This window comes from Oncorhynchus nerka, linkage group LG12, assembly GCF_034236695.1.
Source record: "Oncorhynchus nerka isolate Pitt River linkage group LG12, Oner_Uvic_2.0, whole genome shotgun sequence".
Classification (NCBI taxonomy): domain Eukaryota; kingdom Metazoa; phylum Chordata; class Actinopteri; order Salmoniformes; family Salmonidae; genus Oncorhynchus; species Oncorhynchus nerka.
This window is the reverse complement of record NC_088407.1, coordinates 16844043-16868636: the sequence shown is the minus strand read 5'-3', so window position 1 is coordinate 16868636 and position 24594 is coordinate 16844043. Positions and strand designations below refer to the sequence as shown.

The 24594-nt window shown below is 44.5% G+C and overlaps 1 protein-coding gene across 2 annotated transcripts; it reads right to left on the bottom strand.

Moving 5' to 3' along the window:
* Positions 1-233: 233 nt before the first annotated feature.
* LOC115125539 (proline-, glutamic acid- and leucine-rich protein 1-like) lies at positions 234-24561 on the bottom strand. Of its 2 annotated transcripts, none has more exons than XM_029655060.2 (16): positions 24380-24561; positions 23968-24138; positions 23217-23366; positions 16188-16259; positions 14529-14745; positions 14287-14419; positions 14037-14124; positions 13713-13801; positions 13253-13366; positions 13000-13150; positions 12582-12741; positions 12319-12374; positions 11508-11729; positions 5154-5987; positions 3895-4884; positions 234-1213 (listed from the first exon to the last, which is right to left on the bottom strand). In XM_029655060.2, exons 1-16 carry the CDS (start codon positions 24521-24523, stop codon positions 1115-1117), a joined length of 3690 nt encoding a protein of 1229 aa, XP_029510920.1. In that variant the 5' UTR covers positions 24524-24561; the 3' UTR covers positions 234-1114. The 2 variants fall into 2 exon arrangements, with proteins under 2 accessions (XP_029510920.1, XP_064881364.1); XM_065025292.1 differs by having other exon boundaries at positions 14287-14416.
* Between the last annotated feature and the right edge of the window lie 33 nt (positions 24562-24594).

The window sequence follows — 24594 nt, the reverse complement described above, 5'->3', positions numbered from 1 at the left end:
AATAAAATGATCACAGCTCAGCCTGCATTGCACAGACTAATATACTAGATATCGCACAGCACTCAACACACTTCCTGTTTTAAAAAGTAGAGTAGCACAGTGCTATGTAGGCTGAAAAAAAACCCTCTAAAAGTGAAACCTAAATTAAGCATTCATACTAACAGTAGGGAGTTAATAAATTCCCAAAGTCAAACTAAAACTTCATCTGAAACATCAAGAGAGACTTTCAGCAGTTGTCTTTGAAGTTGATTTATTTTATAACAAAAAGAATTGATACTGTATATAAGACCTCAAAAACATGAACATGATAGGTGACCAAAACCACACTACTACTAACACGACTACACTCACTAACTGTAGGGTACCACACAGCAGTACTACCACCACCACGACTACACTCACTAACTGTAGGGTACCACACAGCAGTACTACCACCACCACGACTACACTCACTAACTGTAGGGTACCACACAGCAGTACTACCACCACCACGACTACACTCACTAACTGTAGGGTACCACACAGCAGTACTACCACCACCACGACTACACTCACTAACTGTAGGGTACCACACAGCAGTACTGAAGAGCTGCAGTCTTCACTGCTGTCTTTCAATCATTTGATGTCCCAAGACTTTAAGGTTGATGTAAACTAACCTAACTGGTGTTTTATTTATAATATGAATTGAATATGGAGTCCAGAGTGTGTTACAAATGCTTTCACTTTCCTGGAAGTCGAATCGTCATTTTTATTTGAGGAACATTCCATCTCCAACATCTAAAAAAGTGTGGAAGTCGATTTCCGATGAAATAAACAAGTCATACAGAGACTATATGGCAATTTTCAATGTTTTCAACATTGTCTAAGCTGCAGGTTGGTAATGAATAGTAGTGTGAGACGGATGCAAAATGCAGCGGTAACCGTCTCAAAATACACAGGTTTCCCAGAAATTCTGATCGGAGGATTTCATGCTTTATTCCCTCACGACTCTGGGAGTCTTCGCAACCGAGACGTCGGGAAAACCTGAGGATTTTGAAACCTTCTGTGAGACTATAAGAAGGGTAGAAAACAAGTTGTTCTGATGGTTTGGTGACGAAGCCATGGCTGGACATCTTTAAGAGGGGAGGTTGGATGCTGAGGGACCCTTTTCCTCGTCGTCTGGAGGGCAGGCTACAAAATCAGCCAACATGGACGCCATGACTTCTTCATCCAACTGAGTGAGTGTGAGAGAGACAGACGAGACAGAGAGAAAACAGAAACACAGGTTAGATTGACATTATTCTGTGGCTAAGGAACCGGACAACAGTCATTAACTAGCATGTTGTATCTTAAAACAGATACTTGGTATAAAACTGGGACAGGGACAGTTGTTTTGTACTCTGGATTTGAACTTATACAATGACTTGAGGTTAAAGTGGTGTCAGCTTTAATTGAGGGTATTTTCATCCATAACGGGTGAACCGTTTAGAAATTACAGCACTTTTTATACATGGTCCCCCACATTGTAGGGGACCAAAAGTATTGGGACAAATTCACTTCTGTTTATTAACGTTGTCCAAAGTTTAGTATTTGGTCCCATATTCATAGCATGCAATGATACATCAAGCTTGTGACTCTACAAACTTGTTGGATGCATTTTTTTTTGCTGTTTTTTTGGTTGTGTTTCAGATGATTTTGTTCACAATATAAATTAATGGTAAATAATGTATTGTGTCAATTTGGAGTCACTTTTATTGTAAATAAAATAGAATAGATTTCTAAACACTTCTACATTAATGTGGATGCTACAATGACTACAGATTGTCCTGAATGAAGCGTGAATAACGATGAGTGAGAAAGTTAGATGCACAAATATCATACGCCCACGACATGCTAACCTGTCACCATTACAAGAACTGGGGGGTTAGCATTTTTGGGGGGATATGATATTTGAGCTTCTAACTTTCTCACTCATCATTATTATTCACGATTCATTCAGGATTATCCGTAAGGATTAACCTCCAATTAAATCTGACAGTCTGCACTTTAACCTCATAGTCATTATATCATTTCAAACGACTACCGCCCCGTAGCACTCACTTCCGTCATCATGAAGTGCTTTGAGAGACTAGTCAAGGACCATATCACCTCCACCCTACCTGACACCCTAGACCCACTCCAATTTGCTTACCGCCCAAATAGGTCCACAGACGATGCAATCTCAACCACACTGCACACTGCCCTAACCCACCTGGACAAGAGGAATACCTATGTGAGAATGCTGTTCATCGACTACAGCTCGGCATTCAACACCATAGTACCCTCCAAGCTCGTCATCAAGCTCGAGACCCTGGGTCTCGACCCCGCCCTGTGCAACTGGGTTCTGGACTTCCTGACGGGCCGCCCCCAGGTGGTGAGGGTAGGCAACAACATCTCCTCCCCGCTGATCCTCAACACGGGGCCCCACAAGGGTGCGTTCTGAGCCCTCTCCTGTACTCCCTGTTCACCCACGACTGCGTGGCCATGCACGCCTCCAACTCAATCATCAAGTTTGCGGACGACACAACAGTGGTAGGCTTGATTACCAACAACGACGAGACGGCCTACAGGGAGGAGGTGAGGGCCCTCGGAGTGTGGTGTCAGGAAAATAACCTCACACTCAACGTCAACAAAACTAAGGAGATGATTGTGGACTTCAGGAAACAGCAGAGGGAACACCCCCTATCCACATCGATGGATCAGTAGTGGAGAGGGTAGCAAGTTTTAAGTTCCTCGGCATACACATCACAGACAAACTGAATTGGTCCACTCACACTGACAGCGTCGTGAAGAAGGCGCAGCAGCGCCTCTTCAACCTCAGGAGGCTGAAGAAATTCGGCTTGTCACCAAAAGCACTCACAAACTTCTACAGATGCACAATCGAGAGCATCCTGGCGGGCTGTATCACCGCCTGGTACGGCAACTGCTCCGCCCTCAACCGTAAGGCTCTCCAGAGGGTAGTGAGGTCTGCACAACGCATCACCGGGGCAAACTACCTGCCCTCCAGGACACCTACACCACCCGATGTTACAGGAAGGCCATAAAGATCATCAAGGACATCAACCACCCGAACCACTGCCTGTTCACCCCGCTATCATCCAGAAGGCGAGGTCAGTACAGGTGCATCAAAGCTGGGACCGAGAGACTGAAAAACAGCTTCTATCTCAAGGCCATCAGACTGTTAAACAGCCACCACTAACATTGAGTGGCTGCTGCCAACACACTGTCATTGACACTGACCCAACTCCAGCCACTTTAATAATGGGAAATGATGTAAATATATCACTAGCCACTTTAAACAATGCTACCTTATATAATGTTACTTACCCTACATTATTCATCTCATATGCATATGTATATACTGTACTCTAGATCATCGACTGCATTCTTATGTCACTAGCCACTTTAACTATGCCACTTTGTTTACTTTGTCTACATACTCATCTCATATGTATATACTGTACTCGATACCATCTACTGTATGCTGCTCTGTACCATCACTCATTCATATATCCTTATGTACATATTCCTTATCCCCTTACACTGTGTATAAGACAGTAGTTTTGGAATTGTTAATTAGATTACTTGTTGGTTATCACTGCATTGTCGGAACTAGAAGCACAAGCATTTCGCTACACTCGCATTAACATCTGCTAACCATGTGTATGTGACAAATAAAATTTGATTTGATTTGATTTGAAGTGCAGGAGTACAGAGACGAAAAAACATTCACTGTCCCAAGACTTACGGAGCTCACTGTATCTACACACAAACCATGTCCAAGGAAGTCACTCATGAGAAAATGTGTAGGTTGTAAAATCAGCTAAAAGGCTTGGAATGTGAATGGTTAAAGATGGTCTGAGAAAGAGTTCTTACCTTTTTCTTCTCTGTGCCCTGTCCTGTTCCTTCCTCCTCTACCTCCCTCTTCCTCTTCATCCCTCTCCCATCCTCTTCTCCATCCTCCTCTCCCTCTTCTCCTTTCTCTCGTTCAGGCTCCTCCCCCTCTGTCTCGCTCGGAGCGGCTGATGGCTTAACTTCCTCTTTAGCAGAGTCCCCGCCCTGTTTTGCTGGTTCTTCTCCCTGATTGGACGGCTGGTCGCTGCTGCCCACCCTCACTTCCTGTGCAGGCTCTGCCTCCTGTTTGTGTTGAGGGGTGGGGCCTTCAGAAGAGGGCGTTGCCTCTGGGCGATCAGCTCCCTGCTGCTCACATGACCCCACTTCCTGCCCATGCCCCTCCCCTAGCTCATCCCTCTCTTCCAGAGCTCCGCCCGTCACACAGAGAATCTGAGGCATTGTCGGGTCGTTCATTCCATCAGCGTCATCCTCCTCTCCTTCCCTCTCTTCCTCCAGCACACCGATGCTCTCTACCTCCTGAGCCTTCACCCCTTCTTCCCCGTACACCCTTCTGTTAGTCCCCAGCTCCTCTATACCTCCTTCCATCTCTCCCTCCACACAGAATCTGCCCATCCCTCCATCCTCCGGCACTTCTCTGAGCACCTCTCCTTCCTCCCTCCCCATTCCTCCTCTCCTCCCTTCTCTGTCCAACGGCCTGATCTCTCCCTCCTCTTCCTCCTCATCCTCCTCCTCTTCTTCCTCCTCCCCCTCTTCCTCCTCATAGTCATCATACTCTTCTCCATAAAACTCTTGTTCTTCATCGGGGAAATCGCTCCCTTCTTCCTCCTCTTCTTCATCCTCCAACCCCTCCTCATCCTCCTCCTCTCCCAGCTCATCCTCATCCTCCATCTCTTCATCCTCCTCCTCCTCTTCCTCATCAGAGCTGTTGATATTAATAACAGAATGATCTTCCTCACTGGCCTGTTGCTGCTGTAGGGCTCTGCTGGGCTGAGCTAGCTGGTTCTGGAGCATCTGTAGACAGAGGTAGAACACTTTAAAAACATCTGTTGGATCATGTTGTGAAACAAGCAATGCATAGTGTAGAGAACCATTGCACCACATATCTTTTAAATAACCCAAAATATAGTATTTTCAGCTATTTAAATCTGGTGTACAAAACCGGACGTAAAAACTAAACTTAAGGGGGGAAACATAGAAATAGTGCACATAGAACAGATCTACCACTTCACAGACTTGCTTTTAATGAGATATCTATAACTTACATTTCTTTGTGATTTTACCTGTATGGGGAGACCCAGTGGCGTGGGCTGACCCGGGACTGGTGACTGGCCCTGAAGCAACATCTGCTGGAGCTGGGCTCCAGGGAGGGAGTCAGCCCCAACTCCTAGCCCCACAGAGGGAGCACCGAGCTGGGTCACGCCGGTGGAGTTGAGGGGGGGGACCAGAGAGGCTAGTGGAGCTGGAGGGAATGAGTTGATGGAGTTAGGAGCGGAGGAGGAGGGGAGGAGAGGGTGAGGGAGGGAGGTGGAGTCATTGGCGAGGGGGAGGGAGATGTCACCGCCTGGGTCGTCCCCTGGACCGGGTACGGGGAGAGTGACCCCACTAGGTACTAAGGAAGACACGGGGAGAGTGGCCACAGTGCTGATGCCATCTTGGTTCTCTAACATCAGCATCCCCCGTGGGAAGATGACAACACTATCGTCTGAGTCGCTCTCCAGTGAAATCTCCACATCCTCCGCTTCCTCTTTGTCGTAACGGATGAAGACGGGTCTCTGGCCCTCTGAGAGCCCCAGCCCTGCCAGCTCGCCCTGATGGGGGGAAATGAGCAGGTCTCCTGGGGTAGAGCCCTGGCCAGAGAGCCCCGGAGGAACCAGAGACAGGTGGTTGTCCAGGGAACCTAGGAGGGTGTGGCCTAGGCCGAGTGAGTGTCGGCCTGGGAAGGGCCCTCCGAGGAGAGTGGGGAGGGTGAGGCTGGAGGCCTGGGAAGGGGTGAGGAGGGAAGTGGCAGGGCTGGGTTTGAGGGTGAGGGGGGGCAGGGGGAGGCAGAGGGATGGGGTGCGGGGGTGGAGAAGGGAGTTGCATATGGTCAGGGCCTCAGTGCAGAAGGAGGAGACCTGAGGAGAGGGGCAGAAACAGAGACACAGATGGAGAGTAAGATCAGTAAGCAAGTTCATTCCAAAGGTCACTATTCCAGTACATTTCACTATGGACAAACATTTGCCTGAGCTAACAAAAAGGAGAAAATAACCGTACAGGTGGAAAATACTCCTACGATATATACACATTTTCCTAGAGTATCTCTAAACCTGTCTAACTAGTCAACATCCTGAGTGTAACATGACACCGCGAAACTCTCGTTGACTCTCCCAAAACATTCCTTTTATTCACAGTTAACTTGATTGCCGACAGTTTTCCTTTTTCAAGACAAAACCTGATTGCTGACCTGCAAAACATTTTTTGGGACTATATCAACAGTGGACGAATGAAACAAATACCAAAAGATAGTTTTTGGGTAACGTTTTCCTTTAAATATAGTGCATTCGTAAAGTATTCTGACCTCTTCACTTTTTCTACATTATGTTACAGCCTTATTCTAAAAATGAATTAAATGAAGAAAAAAATCTCACCAATCTACTACACACAATACCCTATAATGACAAAGTAAAAACAGGTTATGTATTTATTGCAAAAAACATTTAAAAAACTGAAATACCTTATTTACATAAGTATTCAGACCCTTTGCTATGAGACTCGAAATTAAACTCAGGTGCATCCTGTTTTCATTGATCATCCTTGAGATGTTTCTACAACTTGGAGTCCACCTGTGGTAAATTAAACTGATTGGACATGATTTGGAAAGGCACACACCTGTCTATATACAGTGGGGCAAAAAAGTATTTAGTCAGCCACCAATTGTGCAAGTTCTCCCACTTAAAAAGATGAGAGAGGTCTGTAATTTTCATCATAGGTCCACTTCAACTATGACAGACAAAATGAGAAAAAAAATCCAGAAAATCAAATTGTAGGATTTTTTATGAATTTATTTGCAATTATGGTGGAAAATAAGTATTTGGTCACCTACAAACAAGCAATATTTCTGGCTCTCACAGACCTGTAACTTCTTCTTTAAGAGGCTCCTCTGTCCTGCACTCGTTACCTGTATTAATGGCACCTGTTTGAACTTGTTATCAGTATAAAAGACACCTGTCCACAACCTCAAACAGTCACACTCAAAACTCCACTATGGCCAAGACCAAAGAGCTGTCAAAGGACACCAGAAACAAAATTGTAGACCTGCACCAGGCTGGGAAGACTGAATCTGCAATAGGTAAGCAGCTTGGTTTGAAGAAATCAACTGTGGGAGCAATTATTAGGAAATGGAAGACATACAAGACCACTGATAATCTCCCTCGAGCTGGGGCTCCACGCAAGATCTCACGGTGAGCAAAAATCCCAGAACCACACGGGGGGACCTAGTGAATGACCTGCAGAGAGCTGGGACCAAAGTAAGAAAGCCTACCATCAGTAACACACTACGCCGCCAGGGACACAAATCCTGCAGTGCCAGACGTGTCCCCCTGCTTAAGCCAGTACATGTCCAGGCCCGTCTGAAGTTTGCTAGAGAGCATTTGGATGATCCAGAAGAAGATTGGGAGAATGTCATATGGTCAGATGAAACCAAAATATAACTTTTTGGTAAAAACTCAACTCGTCGTGTTTGGAGGACAATGAATGCTGAGTTGCATCCAAAGAACACCATACCTACTGTGAAGCATGGGGGTGGAAACATCATGCTTTGGGGCTGTTTTTCTGCAAAGGGACCAGGACGACTGATCCGTGTAAAGGAAAGAATGAATGGGGCCATGTATCGTGAGATTTTGAATGAAAACCTCCTTCCATCAGCAAGGGCATTGAAGATGAAACGTGGCTGGGTCTTTCACCATGACAATGATCCCAAACACACTGCCCGGGAAATGAAGGAGTGGCTTCGTAAGAAGCATTTCAAGGTCCTGGAGTGGCCTAGCCAGTCTCCAGATCTCAACCCCATAGACAATCTTTGGAGGGAGTTGAAAGTCAATGTTGCCCAGCAACAGCCCCAAAACATCACTGCTCTAGAGGAGATCTGCATGGAGGAATGGGACAAAATACCAGCAACAGTGTGTGAAAACCTTGTGAAGACTTACAGAAAACGTTTGACCTCTGTCATTGCCAACAATGGGTATATAACAAAGTATTTGAGAAACTTTTGTTATTGACCAAATACTTATTTTCCACCATAATTTGCAAATAAATTCATAAAAAATCCTACAATGTGATTTTCTGGATTTTTTTTCTAATTTTGTCTGTCATAGTTTAAGTGTACCTATGATGAAAATTACAGGCCTCTCTCATCTTTTTAAGTGGGAGAACTTGCACAATTGGTGGCTGACTAAATACTTTTTTGCCCCACTGTAACGTCCCACAGTTGACAGTGCATGTCAGAGCAAAAACCAAGCCATGAGGTCGAAGGAATTGTCCATAGCGCTCCGAGACAGGATTGTGTCGAGGCACAGATCTAGGGAAGTGTACCAAAACATTTCTGCAGCATTGAAGGTCCCCAAGAACACAGTGGCCTCCATCATTCTAAAATGGAAGAAGTTTGGAACCACCAAGACTCTTCCTAGAGCTGGCCATCCGACCAAACTGAGCAATCGTGGTAGAAGGGCCTTGGTCAGGGAGGTGACCAAGAACACAATGGTCACTCTGACAGAGCTCTAGAGTTCCTTTGTGGCGATGGGAGAACCTTCCAGAAGGACAACCATCTCCGCAGCACATCACCAACCAGGCCTTTATGGTAGAGTGGCCAGATGGAAGCCTCTTCTCAGTAAAAGGCGCATGACAGCCCGCTTGGAGTTTGCCAAGAGGCACCTAAAGGACTCTCAGACCATGAGAAACACTATTCTCTGGTCTGATGAAACCAAGATTGAACTCTTTGGCCTGAATGCCAAGTGTCATGTCTGGAGGAAACCTGGCACCATCCCTACGGTGAAGCATGGTGGTGGCGGCACCATGCTGTGGGGATGTTTTCCAGTGGCAGGGACTAGGAGACTAGTCAGGATCGATGGAAAGAGGAACGAAGCAAAGTACAGAGAGATTCTTGATGAAAACATACTCCAAAGAGCTCAGGACCTGACTGAGGTGAAGGTTCACCTTCCAACAGGACAATGACCCTAAGCACACAGCCAAGACAACGCATGAGTGGCTTTGGGACAAGTCTCTGAATGTCGAGGCACAGGTTGGATGGGCAGCAACGCTCCCCATCCAACCTGACACGAGCTTGAGAGGATCTGCAGAGAAGAAATGGGAGAAACTCCCCAAATACAGGTGTGCCAAGCTTGAAGCATCATACCCAAGAAGACTCAAGGCTGTAATCTCTGCCAACGGTCCTTCAACAAAGTACTGAGTAAAGGGTCTGAATACTTATGTACATGTGATAGTTTATTATTAACACATTGGCATAAAAAAAAATCTAAAAACCTGTTTATGATTTCTCATTATGGGGTATTGCGTGTAGATTGAGGGGAAACAATTGTTTTTAATCCATTTTAGAATAAGACTGTAACGTAACAATATGAGGAAAAAGTCAAGGGGTCCACAAACCCCCGAGGTGCCTTATCGCCATTGGTTACCAACGTAATTAGAGCAGTGAAAATAAATGTTTCGCCATACCCATGGTTTACGGTCTGATATACCACAGCTGTCAGCCAATCAGCATTTAGGGCTACAACCACCCAGTTTATAAATATGGGGCGTGTGTTATACCAGTTAGTGTGTGTTGTGTAGTTGTGTGTGTATATTAGAATGTTTGTATTTCAAGTGTAATTGATGAGGCAGGAGAAATGTTTACTTGGTTGCTTAAACACAGACAAACAAAACAAAACACCAGGATGTTGACAGAGTCGTGTGTGAGAGTCATACATTTAGCCCAGTCCATACCTACCCTTCTACTCACTCTCCCTCCCTACCTACCTACCCTTCTACTCACTCTCCCTCCCTCCCTCCCTCCCTCCATACCTACCTACCCTTCTACTCACTCTCCCTCCCTCCCTCCCTACCCTTCTACTCACTCTCCCTCCCTCCCTCCATACCTACCTACCCTTCTACTCACTCTCCCTCCCTACCTACCCTTCTACTCACTCTCCCTCCCTCCATACCTACCTACCCTTCTACTCACTCTCCCTCCCTCCATACCTACCTACCCTTCTACTCTCCCTCCCTCCCTCCATACCTACCCTTCTACTCTCCCTCCCTCCATCCATACCTACCCTTCTACTCTCCCTCCCTCCATACCTACCCTTCTACTCCCCCTCCCTCCCTCCATACCTACCCTTCTACTCTCCCTCCCTCCATACCTACCTACCCTTCTACTCTCCCTCCCTCCCTCCCTCCTACCTACCCTACCTACCCTTCCATACCTACTCCCTCCCTCCCTCCATACCTACCTCCACCCCCTTCTGCTCTCCCTCCCTCCATACCTACCCTTCTACCCTTCCACTCTCCCCCTCCCTCCCTCCATACCTACCTACCCTTCTACCCCCTTCTCCATACCTACTCTCCCCTCCCTCCATACCTACCTACCCCCCTCTACTCTCCCTCCATACCTACCCTTCTACTCCCCTCCCTCCCTCCATACCATACCTACCCTTCTACTCCCCCCCTCCCTCCCCTCCATACCTACCCCTACTCCCCCTCCCTCCCTCCATACTACCCTTCTACCCCCTCCCTCCCTCCCTCCATACCTACCCCCTTCTACTCCCCCTCCCCCCCTCCCTCCATACCTACCCTTCTACTCCCCTCCCCCCCTCCATACTACCTACCCTTCTACTCCCCCCCCCCTCCCTCCATACCTACCCTTCCATACTCCCCTCCCTCCCTCTCTCCATATCTACCCCCTTCTACTCCCCCTCCCTCCATAACTACCTACCCTTCTACTCCTCCCTCCCTCCATAACTACCCTTCTACCCCCTTCCCTCCATACTCTCCCTCCCTCCATAACTACCTACCCTTCTACTCTCCCTCCCTCCATACATACCCTTCTACTCTCCCTCCCTCCATAACTACCTACCCTTCTACTCTCCCTCCTCCATACCTACCCCTTCTCCATACACTCCCCCTCCCTCCCTCCATACCTACCCTTCTACTCCCCCTCCCTCCATACCTACCTACCCTTCTACTCCCCCTCCCTCCCTCCATACATACCCTTCTACTCCCCCTCCCTCCATAACTACCTACCCTTCTACTCTCCCTCCCTCCATAACTACCTACCCTTCTACTCTCCCTCCCTCCATACATACCCTTCTACTCTCCCTCCCTCCATAACTACCTACCCTTCTACTCCCCCTCCCTCCCTCCATACCTACCCTTCTACTCCCCTCCCTCCATACCTACCTACCCTTCTACTCTCCCTCCCTCCCTCCATACATACCCTTCTACTCTCCCTCCCTCCATACATACCTACCCTTCTACTCTCCCTCCCTCCCTTCATACCTACCTACCCTTCTACTCTCCCTCCATACCTAAAGGCTGCATCCAGTGTGTGTGTGGGGGATGGGGGTCCCTGCCTGTGCAGTACCTGCATGCATATTTCCCCCTACCTTCAGGCTCCTATCCCTGCGTCCGTGACTGAGTATGGACACTGTACAGGTGAGGGGTGGGGGCCATCGAGGTGGGGGCACTAGGACCAGGGCTAGGAGCAGACGGTACAGCTCCCTACGAGGGAGGGCACTACCGTATTGACCACTAACACCCCCAGCCCCACAGTCTCCCCCATGCTGCTGCAGGCGTACACACAACGGGAGGACGACATCGTGGAGACGCTGGGGGAAGAGAGAGAGAGAAGGCATTAACACACACAGTATCATAAACACTATGGGGAAGGTTTATAGAAGAATACCACACACACAGTATCATAAACACTATGGGGAAGGTTTATAGAAGAATACCACACACAGTATCATAAACACTATGGGGAAGGTTTATAGAAGAATACCACACACAGTATCATAAACACTATGGGGAAGGTTTATAGAAGAATACCACACACAGTATCATAAACACTATGGGGAAGGTTTATAGAAGAATACCACACACAGTATCATAAACACTATGTATATCATAAACACTATGGGGAAGGTTTATAGAAGAATACCACACACAGTATCATAAACACTATGGGGAAGGTTTATAGAAGAATACCACACACAGTATCATAAACACTATGGGGAAGGTTTATAGAAGAATACCACACACACAGTATCAGAAACACTATGGGGAAGGTTTATAGAAGAATACCACACACACAGTATCATAAACACTATGGGGAAGGTTTATAGAAGAATACCACACACACAGTATCAGAAACACTATGGGGAAGGTTTATAGAAGAATACCACACACAGAACTGACCTTGTGTATGTCTTCCTTCAGCAGAGTTCCACTGGTCAGTATGATCTGTCTCAGTGCTGTAAAGGAGAGAGAGTCAATGGTCCTGTACTCTCACCACAGCACGGCTAGTCAAGATATCATTCACCTGTGATTGTCTGTAATGCTACAAATATTCACTGGCAACATGACTCAGAAAAATACAATTAAAAGACAAGCAAAATCATTTATTTAGTTTACACTTCTCTAAAAATGTAACTGCATGAGATAAACCCCCGCCCCCTCACCTCTGAGTGCAGACACGCATGTGTCCTGATTGGCCAGCGAGTCTCCTTTCCTCTGCAGAGAGGCTCCGCCCCCGTTGCCCATACCCAATCCAGGCTTCCGGCTTTTAGGGCAGGGCTTGCTGGAAACCAGATCAGCCACTGTCGACTGGCCCGCACGGAGCTGAGGAGGGGTGGAGAGCGGAGAGAGAGAGAGCGAGAGAGAGCGAGCGAATGAGGTGGAGGGGGAGAGAAAAGAAAGGAGGGGGATAAAAAGAAGGGAGGTTGGCGTTAGACAGACAGTGAGGCATTAGGAGGGTGAGTGAATAATGTTGACCAGAAGCAGTGCACTACATAGGGAATAGGTTTAATTTCAGACAGAGCCATAGTAATGACCATCCTAAGCTTTCGCCATTCCAATAAACCAATCAGATCTTATCACCCTGACAGAGTCCGCTCCCGGCGTGATGTCACCCAGCAGGTGGGCCAGTAGGATCTCGGAGTGGGTGGGGCTTCCCTGCAGCACACCAGTTGAGGCTCCTCCCACCTTGACCCAGAGTTCTAAGGTTCGGTACAGGGACACTCGCACTGCACTATGGGTCAAAGTAGAAACACATAGGAAACCAATTAAAATATTTTAAAAGTGTGTGTGTGTGTGTGTGTGTACACGCGCGCATGTATGTGTTGTAAGTTACCTGAATGCTCGCTGTTGTCCCAGATTGGTTTCAGGTAGAGGGGTCCAGGCAGACAGAGTCTGAGAGAACAGTCTCTGTAACATACTTGAGTACTGCACCAACCCACTGCCTACACTGAGGAACATACAGCAGGGAGTAAGAAGAAATCAATCACTAAGTCCATCAGTCCACCAATGAATAAAACACACCCAATAAAACACTTTTATTTTAAAAGCCAGCACTGGGGTAGCCCGAGTACCAGATCTGTATGTGTTGTCATGCCAACTCATTGCTTGACGACAAAATGACAGCAATGGAGTTGGCACGAGCACAACAGATGTGTTCTGCTGCATTACGGAGGTCGTTGCCTAGGCAACCAAAAACACATTTCCTTGTTTTCAGACAGGTTTTGACTAGATGGGATACAGCGTGTCAGATTTGACCCAGCTAGCATTTGGGTTGCCTTCAGTAGAGTACTTACGCTGTGATGAGAGCATGCAGAACCTTTACAGTATGGTTGTGTATGGAAGGTAACACCAGCAGTCGCACAGACCCATCACCTGTTACATTCTGGAAGGAAAGACACACAGAGATACACTAGTGGTCATACACCAACTACACGGTCGCTCAGTTCTTGTACATTCTGGAAGGCAAGACACACAGAGATACACTAGTGGTCATACACCAACTACACGGTCGCTCAGTTCTTGTACATTCTGGAAGGCAAGACACACAGAGATACACTAGTGGTCATACACCAACTACACGGTCGCTCAGTTCTTGTACATTCTGGAAGTCAACTCACTATGCTCTTGGAGCTGACGGCCAGGGCGCGACAGACCAGGTTGAGAACCTGCTGTACAGGCAAACGCACTGCAGAGGCCGGGTCCACACTGAGAGAAACAAATCTCTGTCAAACACTCATCACTTACATAAACAAAATGGTACTTTTTTTTTTTACTTGGAAAAGAGACCTTTTGGTTCAAATATAAGGGTAGAGAAATAAAGGTCAGAGTGTGTATGTTTGAGTGTGTTAAAACACTATGTGCACCTACCCGAGGGTGTGTTTGAGTGCCAGGCAGACACCTCTGTATCTGTGTTGGAGCTGGAGGAGGACGAGGGGGTCCGTGTCGTCCAGGGGAGGGTAGGGTAGCTCTACACCTGGCCCCTCATACGGCACCATCCCTTCTAGACCACAGAAAAGAGAGAGAGAGAATCACATCAGATACTCATGACATGGATGGTCTAAGACCACCATGTTGTTCCAAGATTTCAGTTCATTGAAGTGTTCTTTTACCGGACTCTGTGCTCTGGTAGAGCTGTGCCAGCATGCCATTGGCCGAGGCCAGCAGGCAGTGAAGCTGATTGGTCCATCCCTCGGCTCTACGCCCGCCTCCCCCTCTCTCCAAGACTCCGCCCAGACAAGGCAGACGACCATAACACTCACACGCCACCTCTTGGACTTCAGGGATGACACTGTCCATTTTGGATAGGAAACAAGCACCCAGCTTATCCTGTTGAAGACTAATTGTCAGTGAAGAGGAAATTCCACGGCAGTGAAAGTTGATTTTTAAAACTTGATCAAATGTGTATTTGTTTTTTTTCCAGAGGGGGGGGGGGGGTGATGGTTTGAGACATTTTAGGGATGGAGGCCCACTTCTTTTTCTGTTTTATTTTCCTGTTTATACTGAATTTATTATTCAGCTTTATTTCTTACCATTTAAAATGGTAAGTTTATAAAACATGTAAGCTGCCACTAAAAATAAGAAAATAAAAGGGGTAAGAAATAAAGCTGAATAATAAATTCTGTATAAACAGGAAAATAAAACATAAAAAGAAGTGGGCCTCCATCCCTAAAATGTCTCGAACCACCACTGTCCATGATATCGGTAAGAGTACGTATTCCACATTTGGACCAAAAGGCCACCATCCATCCAGATCGCAAGGCATTATTGTGTTATTGTTTTTAAATGTTGCACCCAATAGAAATGATGTGGTCAATAATAGGACCAAAGCTTAGTTTACATTGTTTAAGGGAAACATCATTGGAGACCAGTTCTTCCAGGGCCATAAGAGACACCAGATCTCTCTTTATACTCAGCCAGGGGGCAGAAGAGTCATGTCGAAAACAATTTAGGATGGAGAGAAATTCTAGTGCCTGGAAATACAATTTAAAGTTTAGTCCTCCAACGTATTTCCCTCTTTGCAAGTTTGTTACTTTTATCCGGGTTCGCTTATATGTCATATACATTTTAATCCGCATTATGGGATGTTATCCTAACAGCCAGAAGGGGGACTTGGGAAGCATTGAACTACAGAAATTCAGTCTTGGTAATATATTCATTTTATATTCATATTCATTTTAACAATCGATATTCGGCTGGTTAAAGCAACCGGGATATTAGTCCATTTACTGAGGTGGAATTTTATTGATTTGAGCGTTCTAGGGATGGAATCTATTCCCAAATACTTCAAACGGGAAACGATTGAGATTCCATAAGTAGAGATGGAGCCCTCCATCGGAGGGTAGTAGGGCAGATTTGGTTAGATGTATTTTATCATTTGAGATAGAGATACAAGTATTAATACCAATGCCTTTCAGCCCTTAGCCTTCATCAGAGTGGTATACTACAAAGCAGGATCAATGATTTAGCTGCTAACTTGGATAAACAACCAGAAATAACTACTGATTTTGGGGTTCATTAAGAAAGCTAAACTTGGATATCTGTTTATGGTTGTTGAGTTAATTAGACCATGCCCGAGATAAGCTTATCTCCTAACATTTAAACAAGTTAGCTGGCTTGATCCTGCTTATTCGTATACCCCTCAGGGTGTCTTCATAAGAACACCAATGGGCAGAGACAGAAATACAACACAGCGTCTCCTAAACAAACAGAACACGAAAAGACAAGCATCTCATTTGTAATCTAATGAATGTGTGATGTGTACTACTCACCCTCAGGGAGCCACAGGCTCTGGGGTAGAAGGTCATACACGCAGTCATCCCCTCCATGGCCGCTAGGTGAAACTGGCAGAGACAAAAACAAGTGTTTTCCAACCTGTGACTACAATTAGGAGTTTGGCGGTAATGAACTAACGCCAGCCAGGTTATGGTCACACTAATGACTGCTCTATCGCGGTAATTGACCGTTAATTAACATAAACACGGTTAGCATCTCCTGGTCTCCACACATACAAGCCACTGATGCACACCTTTGGAACATCTACATTTTTTTTTTTAAGTTTAAAATATATATTTATTCTAAAACATCACAAGAAATACATTATTTATTTTAGTCAGAAAATGTATTTTAGAAGAACAGAATGTGAGTTGTCCTACTGTATGTTATCTGGCTATGCTCCCTGCCATAGGCTGCAGGCGTGTTCATTTAGCTGACAAGATATGCTGATAAGTCCTGTGGCATTAATTTATATTAAGAAGAATAAAATAGAAATGATATTTTTCCCATTCCGGAGCGGGTGGCTATGTTGAGCGTAAAAGTGATCATTTCAAACAGGTCCGATACACTAGATTTAGAGTTCCTTGGCAACTTTAGTTGTGACTGATACAAACCTTAGAAAAACCCATATGTGTGCTGCATGATGCGACTATAGACTAGTGACTAAATAAAGAATGGAAATAATAGTGGTCGCTCTGCTCCTCGTCTCAGGCTGCACAGCTGTTCTCTCATCAAGTGATCATATTTTCACCCATTAGACTATTCTCAATTTAAATGGCGTCTTTACTAATATGTCAAATTTGTTTAGATTTACAATGGCCCATTATCAAATGGGTAGGAAAAGGGCAGGGGGGAACAATGCATGTAGTGAACAGCTAAATAGTGAATGGAGGCCGCTTTCCCGCAGTTTAATGCGTCACACCGGGTAGTCTACTCTGGTTTTATAGTGAGCAGCCTTAAATACACTGCTCAAACAAATAAAGGGAACACTTAAACAACACAATGTAACTCCAAGTCAATCACACTTCTGTCAAATCAAACCGTCAGCTTAGGAAGCAACACTGATTGACAATAAATGTCACATGCTGTTGTACAAATGGAATAGACAACATGTGGAAATTATAGGCATTTAGCAAGACACCCCCAATAAAGGAGTGGTTCTGCAGGTGGGGACCATAGACCACTTCTCAGTTCCTATGCTTCCCGGCTGATGTTTTGGTCACTTTTGAATGCTGGCGGTGCTTTCACTCTAGTGGTAGCATGAGACGGAGTCTACAATCCACACAAGTGGCTCAGGTAGTGCAGCTCATCCAGGATGGCACATCAATGCGAGATGTGGCAAGAAGGTTTGCTGTCTGTGAGCGTAGTGTCCAGACACTACGGAGGCAGTGTGGAGGCACTACCAGGAGAAAGGCCAGTACATCAGGAGACGTGGAGGAGGCCGTAGGAGGGCAACAACCCAGCAGCAGGACCGCTACCTCCGCCTTTGTGCAAGGAGGAGCAGGAGGAGCACTTCCAGAGCCCTGCAAAATGACCTCCAGCAGGCCACAAATGTGCAAAGGTCTGCTCAAACGGTCAGAAACAGACCCCATGAGGGTGGTATGAGGGTCCGACGTCCACAGGTGGGGGTTGTGCTTACGCCCAACACCGTGCAGGACGTTTGGCATTTGCCAGAGAACACCAAGATTGGCAAATTCGCAACTTGCGCCCTGTGCTTTTCACAGATGAAAGCAGGTTCACACTGAGCACATGTGACAGATGTGACAGTCTGGAGACGCCGTGGAGAACGTTCTGCTGCCTGCAAAATCCTCCAGCATGACCGGTTTGACGGTGGGTCAGTCATGGTGTGGGGTGGCAAAAGAAAACGTATTTCACGTCACACATCAACTGCTGGGCGACAGGTGATGTTTCACCAAAACTCTATACATCATGGGCTCTGCAACCACACTGCTGTGCTTACCCAGTGCTTCATTTGGGAAAGCAGGTGAAATCTGTTCCAGAAACATTGTGCGTTTTCACAACTAAACAGATTTAAATAAACTACTGACAGCCCCCCTCTGCATCCTCAAGAAAGGAACGAAGGAGAGAGAGGAGAAGGAAATGCATGCAAAAGCTCTAACATGTGGATGGCTACTACAGAGATACAAAATCATTTAGAGGAAAAACAAAAAGAACTTGAGGAACTTATTCAAGAACGATCTAATGTAATCTATTTAAAAAATAAAGCAAACTGGATGGAATATGGAGAAAAATGCACAATATTCTTCCTGAATGTCCAATACAGGAACACTAACAAAAAATAATTTGCAGAAACTCGTTACTGAAGACGGAGTCATCTATGATTCTCCGAATGATATTTTAAAAGAGGAAGCTAATTATTTTAGGCAGATGTTCTCTTTTCCGCCTCATCCTTTCCCACTGAATGAAGATTGTGGTAAGGAATTCTTTACAAATAATATAAAAACTGGAAAATTAACAAGGAAGAAAGATCAGTGCGAATGCCAAGTTACAGAGGAAGAACTTCTTGAGGCTATTAAATCCTTTCAGCCTGGAAAAACCCCAGGGCTTGATGGGATACCAATAGAGGTATATCAAGTATTTTTTGATATACTAAAAGCTCCATTGTTAGATTGTTTTAACTACTCCTATAGAAATGGTAGTCTGTCAGGTACTCAGCAGGAAGGTCTGATTTCTCTATTATTAAAACAAGACCCAGATGGCAAATATAAAGACCCAGTCTAAAAAACTGGAGGCCCCCTACACTTCAATTGTGTGATGCAAAAAATACTAGCAAAATGCATAGCACTCAGAATTAAATAGTGTTTTACCAGGTATTGTTCATCCTGATCAGACAGGTTTTTACGTGGACGATACAGTGGAGATAATATATGACAACTACTGGAAATAATAGAACATCATGAAACATATACGAAGCCAGGACTGGTATTTATAGCGGATTTTGAAAAGCGATTTGATAAAGTAAGACAGGATTTTATTTAAAAATGCCCGGATTTTTTCAATTTCGGTAATTCTCTTATAAAATGGGTAAAAATAATGTATAGCAACCCCGTGTAAAATAGTAAATAACGGCTACTTGTCAGAGAGTTTTGAATTGTCAAGAGGAGTTAAACAAGGGTGTCCGCTGTCACCATATCTATTCGTTATGGCCATCGAAATGCTAGCTATTAAAATCAGATCCAATAACATTAGAGGATTAACAATCCAAGGCTTAAAAACAAAAGGTGTCCATGTATGCCGATGACTCATGTTTTATATTAAGTCCTCAAGCTGCAATGTCTCATTGAAGATATAGATAACTTTTCTGGACTTTCTGGACTAAAATCTAATTATGATAAGTGTACAATATTACATATTGGATCCTTAAAAAAATCAAACTTTTACATTACCCTGCAGTTTACCTATAAAATGGGCTGATGGTGAAGTAGACATACTCTGTATTCATATCACAAAATATATAAATAAGCTCTCCACAATGAATTTCAATAGAAAAGTTGTAAAATAGACAAGATCCTGCAACCATGGAGAGGGAAATACCTGTCTATTGATGGAAAAATTGCCCTGATTAACTCCTGAGTCATATCTCAGTTTACTCACTTATGGCACTGCCTACTCCTGATGATTCATTTTTCAAATCATATCGGCAACAAATATTTTGCTTTATCTGGGACGCTAAACCAGACAAAATAAAACGAGCCGATCTATATAATGAATATGAATTGGGTGGGTTGAGATGATTAAATATAAAAGCACTAAACCTCTCTCTAAAAGCTTCACTCATTCAAAAGTTTTATTTGAACCCTAAATGGTTCTCAAGTAGATGACTAAGAAAAGCTCATCCATTGTTTAGAAATGGCCTTCTTGCCTTTGTGCAGATTGCCTTGTCTCATTTTCGATTCATTGAAAATGATACTTTGAAAAAAGTCTCTTTTTTTCTAACAAGCAGAGCTGGATACGAGGAGGCGGGTGGCAGCGTGAGGAGGAACTGGTCTGTCTGTATACCATTTTCATTTGAGGACCAGGATGTTGACAACTGTGCCAAACAGATTGCAAAAATAATTGGGAAGAGATGTTTGAGGTACTGATTCCATGGTACATAAATATAAATATGTAAAAATATAAAACACAAGATTCAAGACTTTGTGCTTTTCAGCTAAAATTATTATATAGAATTCTTGCCACCAACAAAATGTTGAATATTTGTGGCATAAAATCATCGAAGCTCTGCAGATTTTGTTGTGAGGATACAGAATCAATAGACCATCTATTTTGGTATTGCCCTCAGGTAGCCTGTTTCTGGTCTCAGGTTCAGGAATGGCTGAAAATGCATAGCATTGATCTAAAATTGGCCCTAGAAATAGAGATCTGGAGAGACCGGGTCAGTCAATTACTAAAATACTTTTACTAAGAGTATTAGTATATATCTTCAACTCGCAATCTGTGGATTCTATTCGATTAGATAGATTGAAATTGTACATTAAACATCACAGTATAGTTGAAAGATATGTGTTGCGTAGAAACCCAAAGTGGGTAGCCAGCAGAGATAGATGGGATGGGCTGAGGGAAGCTGAGGGTTGGTATGTGGAATTGGAGACAAGTGGGAGTGGAGTTGCTGTGTGAGAGATAGAATGATGGTCAAAGATAAAAGTAAATAAAAAATGTTTTAAAAAAGTCAAATAAATCATAATAAAAAAGTACATTTAAATGACACTAAGTGGCAGTGTTTTTACAACTAATGTCGGTTTGCCTGAGGCTGATGCCTTGCAGGTGTTTGTACACATGCATATACACACACTCTCATTCAAATAAACACATACAAGAACACACACGTTTATAAAAAAAAATACAAATTATATTTTAACTAGGCAAGTCAGTTAGGACCACATTCTAATTTTCAATGACGGCCTAGGAACGGTGGGTTAACTGCCTTGTTCAGGGGCAGAACAACAGATTCTTAACTTGTCAGCTCGGGGATTCAATCTTGCAACGTTCCGGTTACTAGTCCAACGCTCTAACCACCTGCCTTACATTGCACTCCACGAGGAGCCTGCCTGTTACGCGAGTGCTGCAAGAAGCCACAGTGAGGTGCTAGCTAGCATTAAACGTATCTTATAAAAAAACAATCAACCTTAACATAATCACTAGTTATAACTACACATGGTTGATGATATTACTAGTTTATCTAGCGTGTCCTGCGTTGCTTAAAAATCGATGCGGTATCTGTTAAATCTCATCGAATCACAGCCTACTTCTCCAAACGGGTGATGATTTAACAAGCGCATAAGCGAAAAAAGCAATGTCGTTGCCCCAATGTGTAACTAACCATAAACATCAACGCCTTTCTTTAAAATCAATACAAGTATATATTTTTAAACCTGCATATTTAGTTAACATTGCCTGCTAACATAACTTTCTTATAACTAGGGAAATTGTGTCACTTCTCTTGCGTTCCGTGCAAGCAGTCAGGGTATATGCAGCAGTTTGGGACGCCTGGCTCGTTGAAAACTGTGTGAAGACCATTTCTTCCTAACAAAGACCGTAATTAATTTGCCAGAATTGTACATAATTATGACATAACATTGAAGGTTGTACAACGTAACAGCAATATTTAGACTTGGGGATGCCACCCGTTAGATAAAATACGGAACAGATCCGTATTTCACTGAAAGAATAAACGTTTTGTTTTCAAAATGATAGTTTCCAAGTTTTGACCATATAAATGGCCTAAGGCTCATTTCTGTGTGTTATGTTATAATTAAGTCCATGATAGAGCACTCTGACTGAGCGATGGTAGGAAGCTGCAGGCTCGTAAGCATTCATTCAAACATCACTTTTGTGCGTTTGCCAGCAGCTCTTCGATGTGCTTCAAGCATTGAGCTGTTTATGACTACAAGCCTATCAACTCCCGAGATTAGGCTGGTGTAACCGATGTGAAATGGCTAGCTAGTTAGCGGGGTGCGAGCTAATAGAGTTTCAATCGGTGACTGCACTTGCTCTGAGACCTTGAAGTAGTTGTTCCCCTTGCTCTGCAAGGACCGCGGCATTTGTGGAGCAATGGATAACTCTGCATCGAGGGTGGCTGTTTTCGATGTGTTCCTGGTTCGAGCCCAGGTAGGGGCGAGGAGAGGGACGGAAGCTATACTGTTACACTGGCAATACTAAAGTGCCTATAAGAACATCCAATAGTCAAAGGTTAATGAAATACAAATAGTATAGAGAGAAATAGTCCTATAATAACTACAACCTAAAACGTCTTATCTGGGAATATTGAAGACTCATGTTAAAAGGAACCACCAGCTTTCATATGTTCTCATGTTCTGAGCAAGGAACTTAAACGTTAGCTTTCTTACATGGCACATATTGCACTTTTACTTTCTTCTCCAACACTTTGTTTTTGCATTATTTAAACCAAATTGAACATGTTTCATTATTTATTTGAGGCTAAATTGATTTTGATGTATTATATTAAGTTAAAATAAAAGTGTTCATTCAGTATTGTTGTAATTGTCATTATTACATTTATTTTTTAAAGTTATTAAAAATCTTCTGATGAATCGGTATTGGCTTTTTTTGGTCCTCCAATAATCTGTATCGGCGTTGAAAAAATCATAAACGGTCGACCTCTACTGCCAACACATGTCCAGAGTGCGTAAGAGGAGATTACCGTGACTCAATGGTCACCTGGAATTTGACTGTGGTCACGACTGACGGTGTGGCGGAAATACAGTCACTGCAACAGTCCTACCTACAATCTGAAACATTCTACAACAAAATCTTGCAGATTTTGCCACCATCACAATTTGCTTCAAATGGTATCCTTCAGCCTACGCAACTACAGTGCTTGAAGTGGAATTAAATAGGTGCAGGTACTCATTTTGAGTGTTGGTACTCATCATATTTTACAGCCAATATTCCATAAGAACTGCTGGTACTGGAGCTGTTGAAAATTAGGAGGTGCCAGAACTCAGTACCAATGTGTACTGGCCCAATTTAAGCGTTAGTCTTACCTCAGACTTGAGGCCTAGCAGGGAGGTGAGGATCCCCAGGATAGAGTTGAGGCCCACCTCCCTGGCCAGCTCAGGTAGCTGGGAGGAGTACTGGAGCAGGTCCTGGAGAACACCCACCGCTAGCTGGATGGACGGGAGAGGGGCCTGGGACTGAGAGAGAGAGAAACAAATTTAAAGTGTGAAAAGGAATACATTTAGCCCTCGAGTTGAAGACCATAGCAAAACATTTGGATTATTGCAAAACATTTTTCAAAGGAAAACTCTAGGAACCAAACGAAGCCTACCCGAATTTGTCCAATAGAAACTCTTGTTTTTAAATTTGGAGTAGACGCTTTCCGTTGCAAAACATTTTGCTACAGTCTGCGACTAATCGATACACCCCAGCTCTTTCTGACGTCCCCATGATTTCAGATGAGAAAGAGGTGTTTTATTTCTTTGTGTTGTGCAGGTTTGATTTGTCTCATTGTAAATGTTTTGGACCGATGTAGTTACTAGTTACAGTACCTGCATTTCTTAATCGAGGGGTGTACTTATTACACCGATTCTGTTGCAAAACATTTAGAGTTTTAAATTGGACATATTCAGGTTGGTCCTCATTTGATTAGGTTTGTGCTGTTTGCATCCGTTTGGTTCTGAAACAATAAACAATTACCTTTGCAAGAAGTAATGAATACACCCCAGATGTTTTCCATAGGTGTGTGTTTATGGTGAAAGTCTACAGGTGTTTCCAGTCCATACATGTGTGTCTTACCTGTATGACCTGCTGTAGGGACCTTAACCAAGACAGACAGTGTTGCTGGAACACATCGCTAGAACTATCCTTGACCAACACTGACAGCAGACACAGGCCCTCAAACCTGGTTTTGCTGTTTCCGAGTTTGGCATTGCTGAGTCCCACGAGACCACCAACTGCTGCCGAACTCTGGGGGTTAGAAGCGGAGCGAGAAGTAAGAGACAGGAACCAGGCGATCGACCCTACTATACACAGTTTAGAAGCAAAACGTCAATATAGTTAGCTATGTAGCACGCTATATAGCTATCACACAACAGTAAACGGGAAAACAAAGACTAGCACGAGTCCATTGCATTGGAACAGATGCTACGGACTGGCGCCGATGGGATGCTGCCATCCGTGGCTACTTCCAATAGCTGGCTAATTTTACCTGAGTCGAAACCACTCCATGCTCCCGGTAATTTGCTAAAAGTGCAGGTAAATATTCGGGCCGCTGCTCTTTCAGAACAGACAACAGACCCTCGGTTAACCGCATATTGGCGGGGCCATGCATCCAAGCCGCTGTTGCAGCCATCTTGCCACTTCGCCACGCTACAACGTCATCATTGTACGACGGAAATATTTACGCACCTAATGTGTTGACGT

Coding starts and splice junctions, on each gene's coding strand:
- LOC115125539 (XM_029655060.2), bottom strand. CDS start 24,523: ATGGCTGCAACAGCGGCTTGGATGCATGGCCCCGCCAATATGCGGTTA. Junction 14,125..14,286: donor GCACTCAAACACACCCTCGG/GTAGGTGCACAT, acceptor TGTTTCTCTCAG/TGTGGACCCGGCCTCTGCAG. Junction 13,151..13,252: donor GGACAACAGCGAGCATTCAG/GTAACTTACAAC, acceptor TTTGACCCATAG/TGCAGTGCGAGTGTCCCTGT.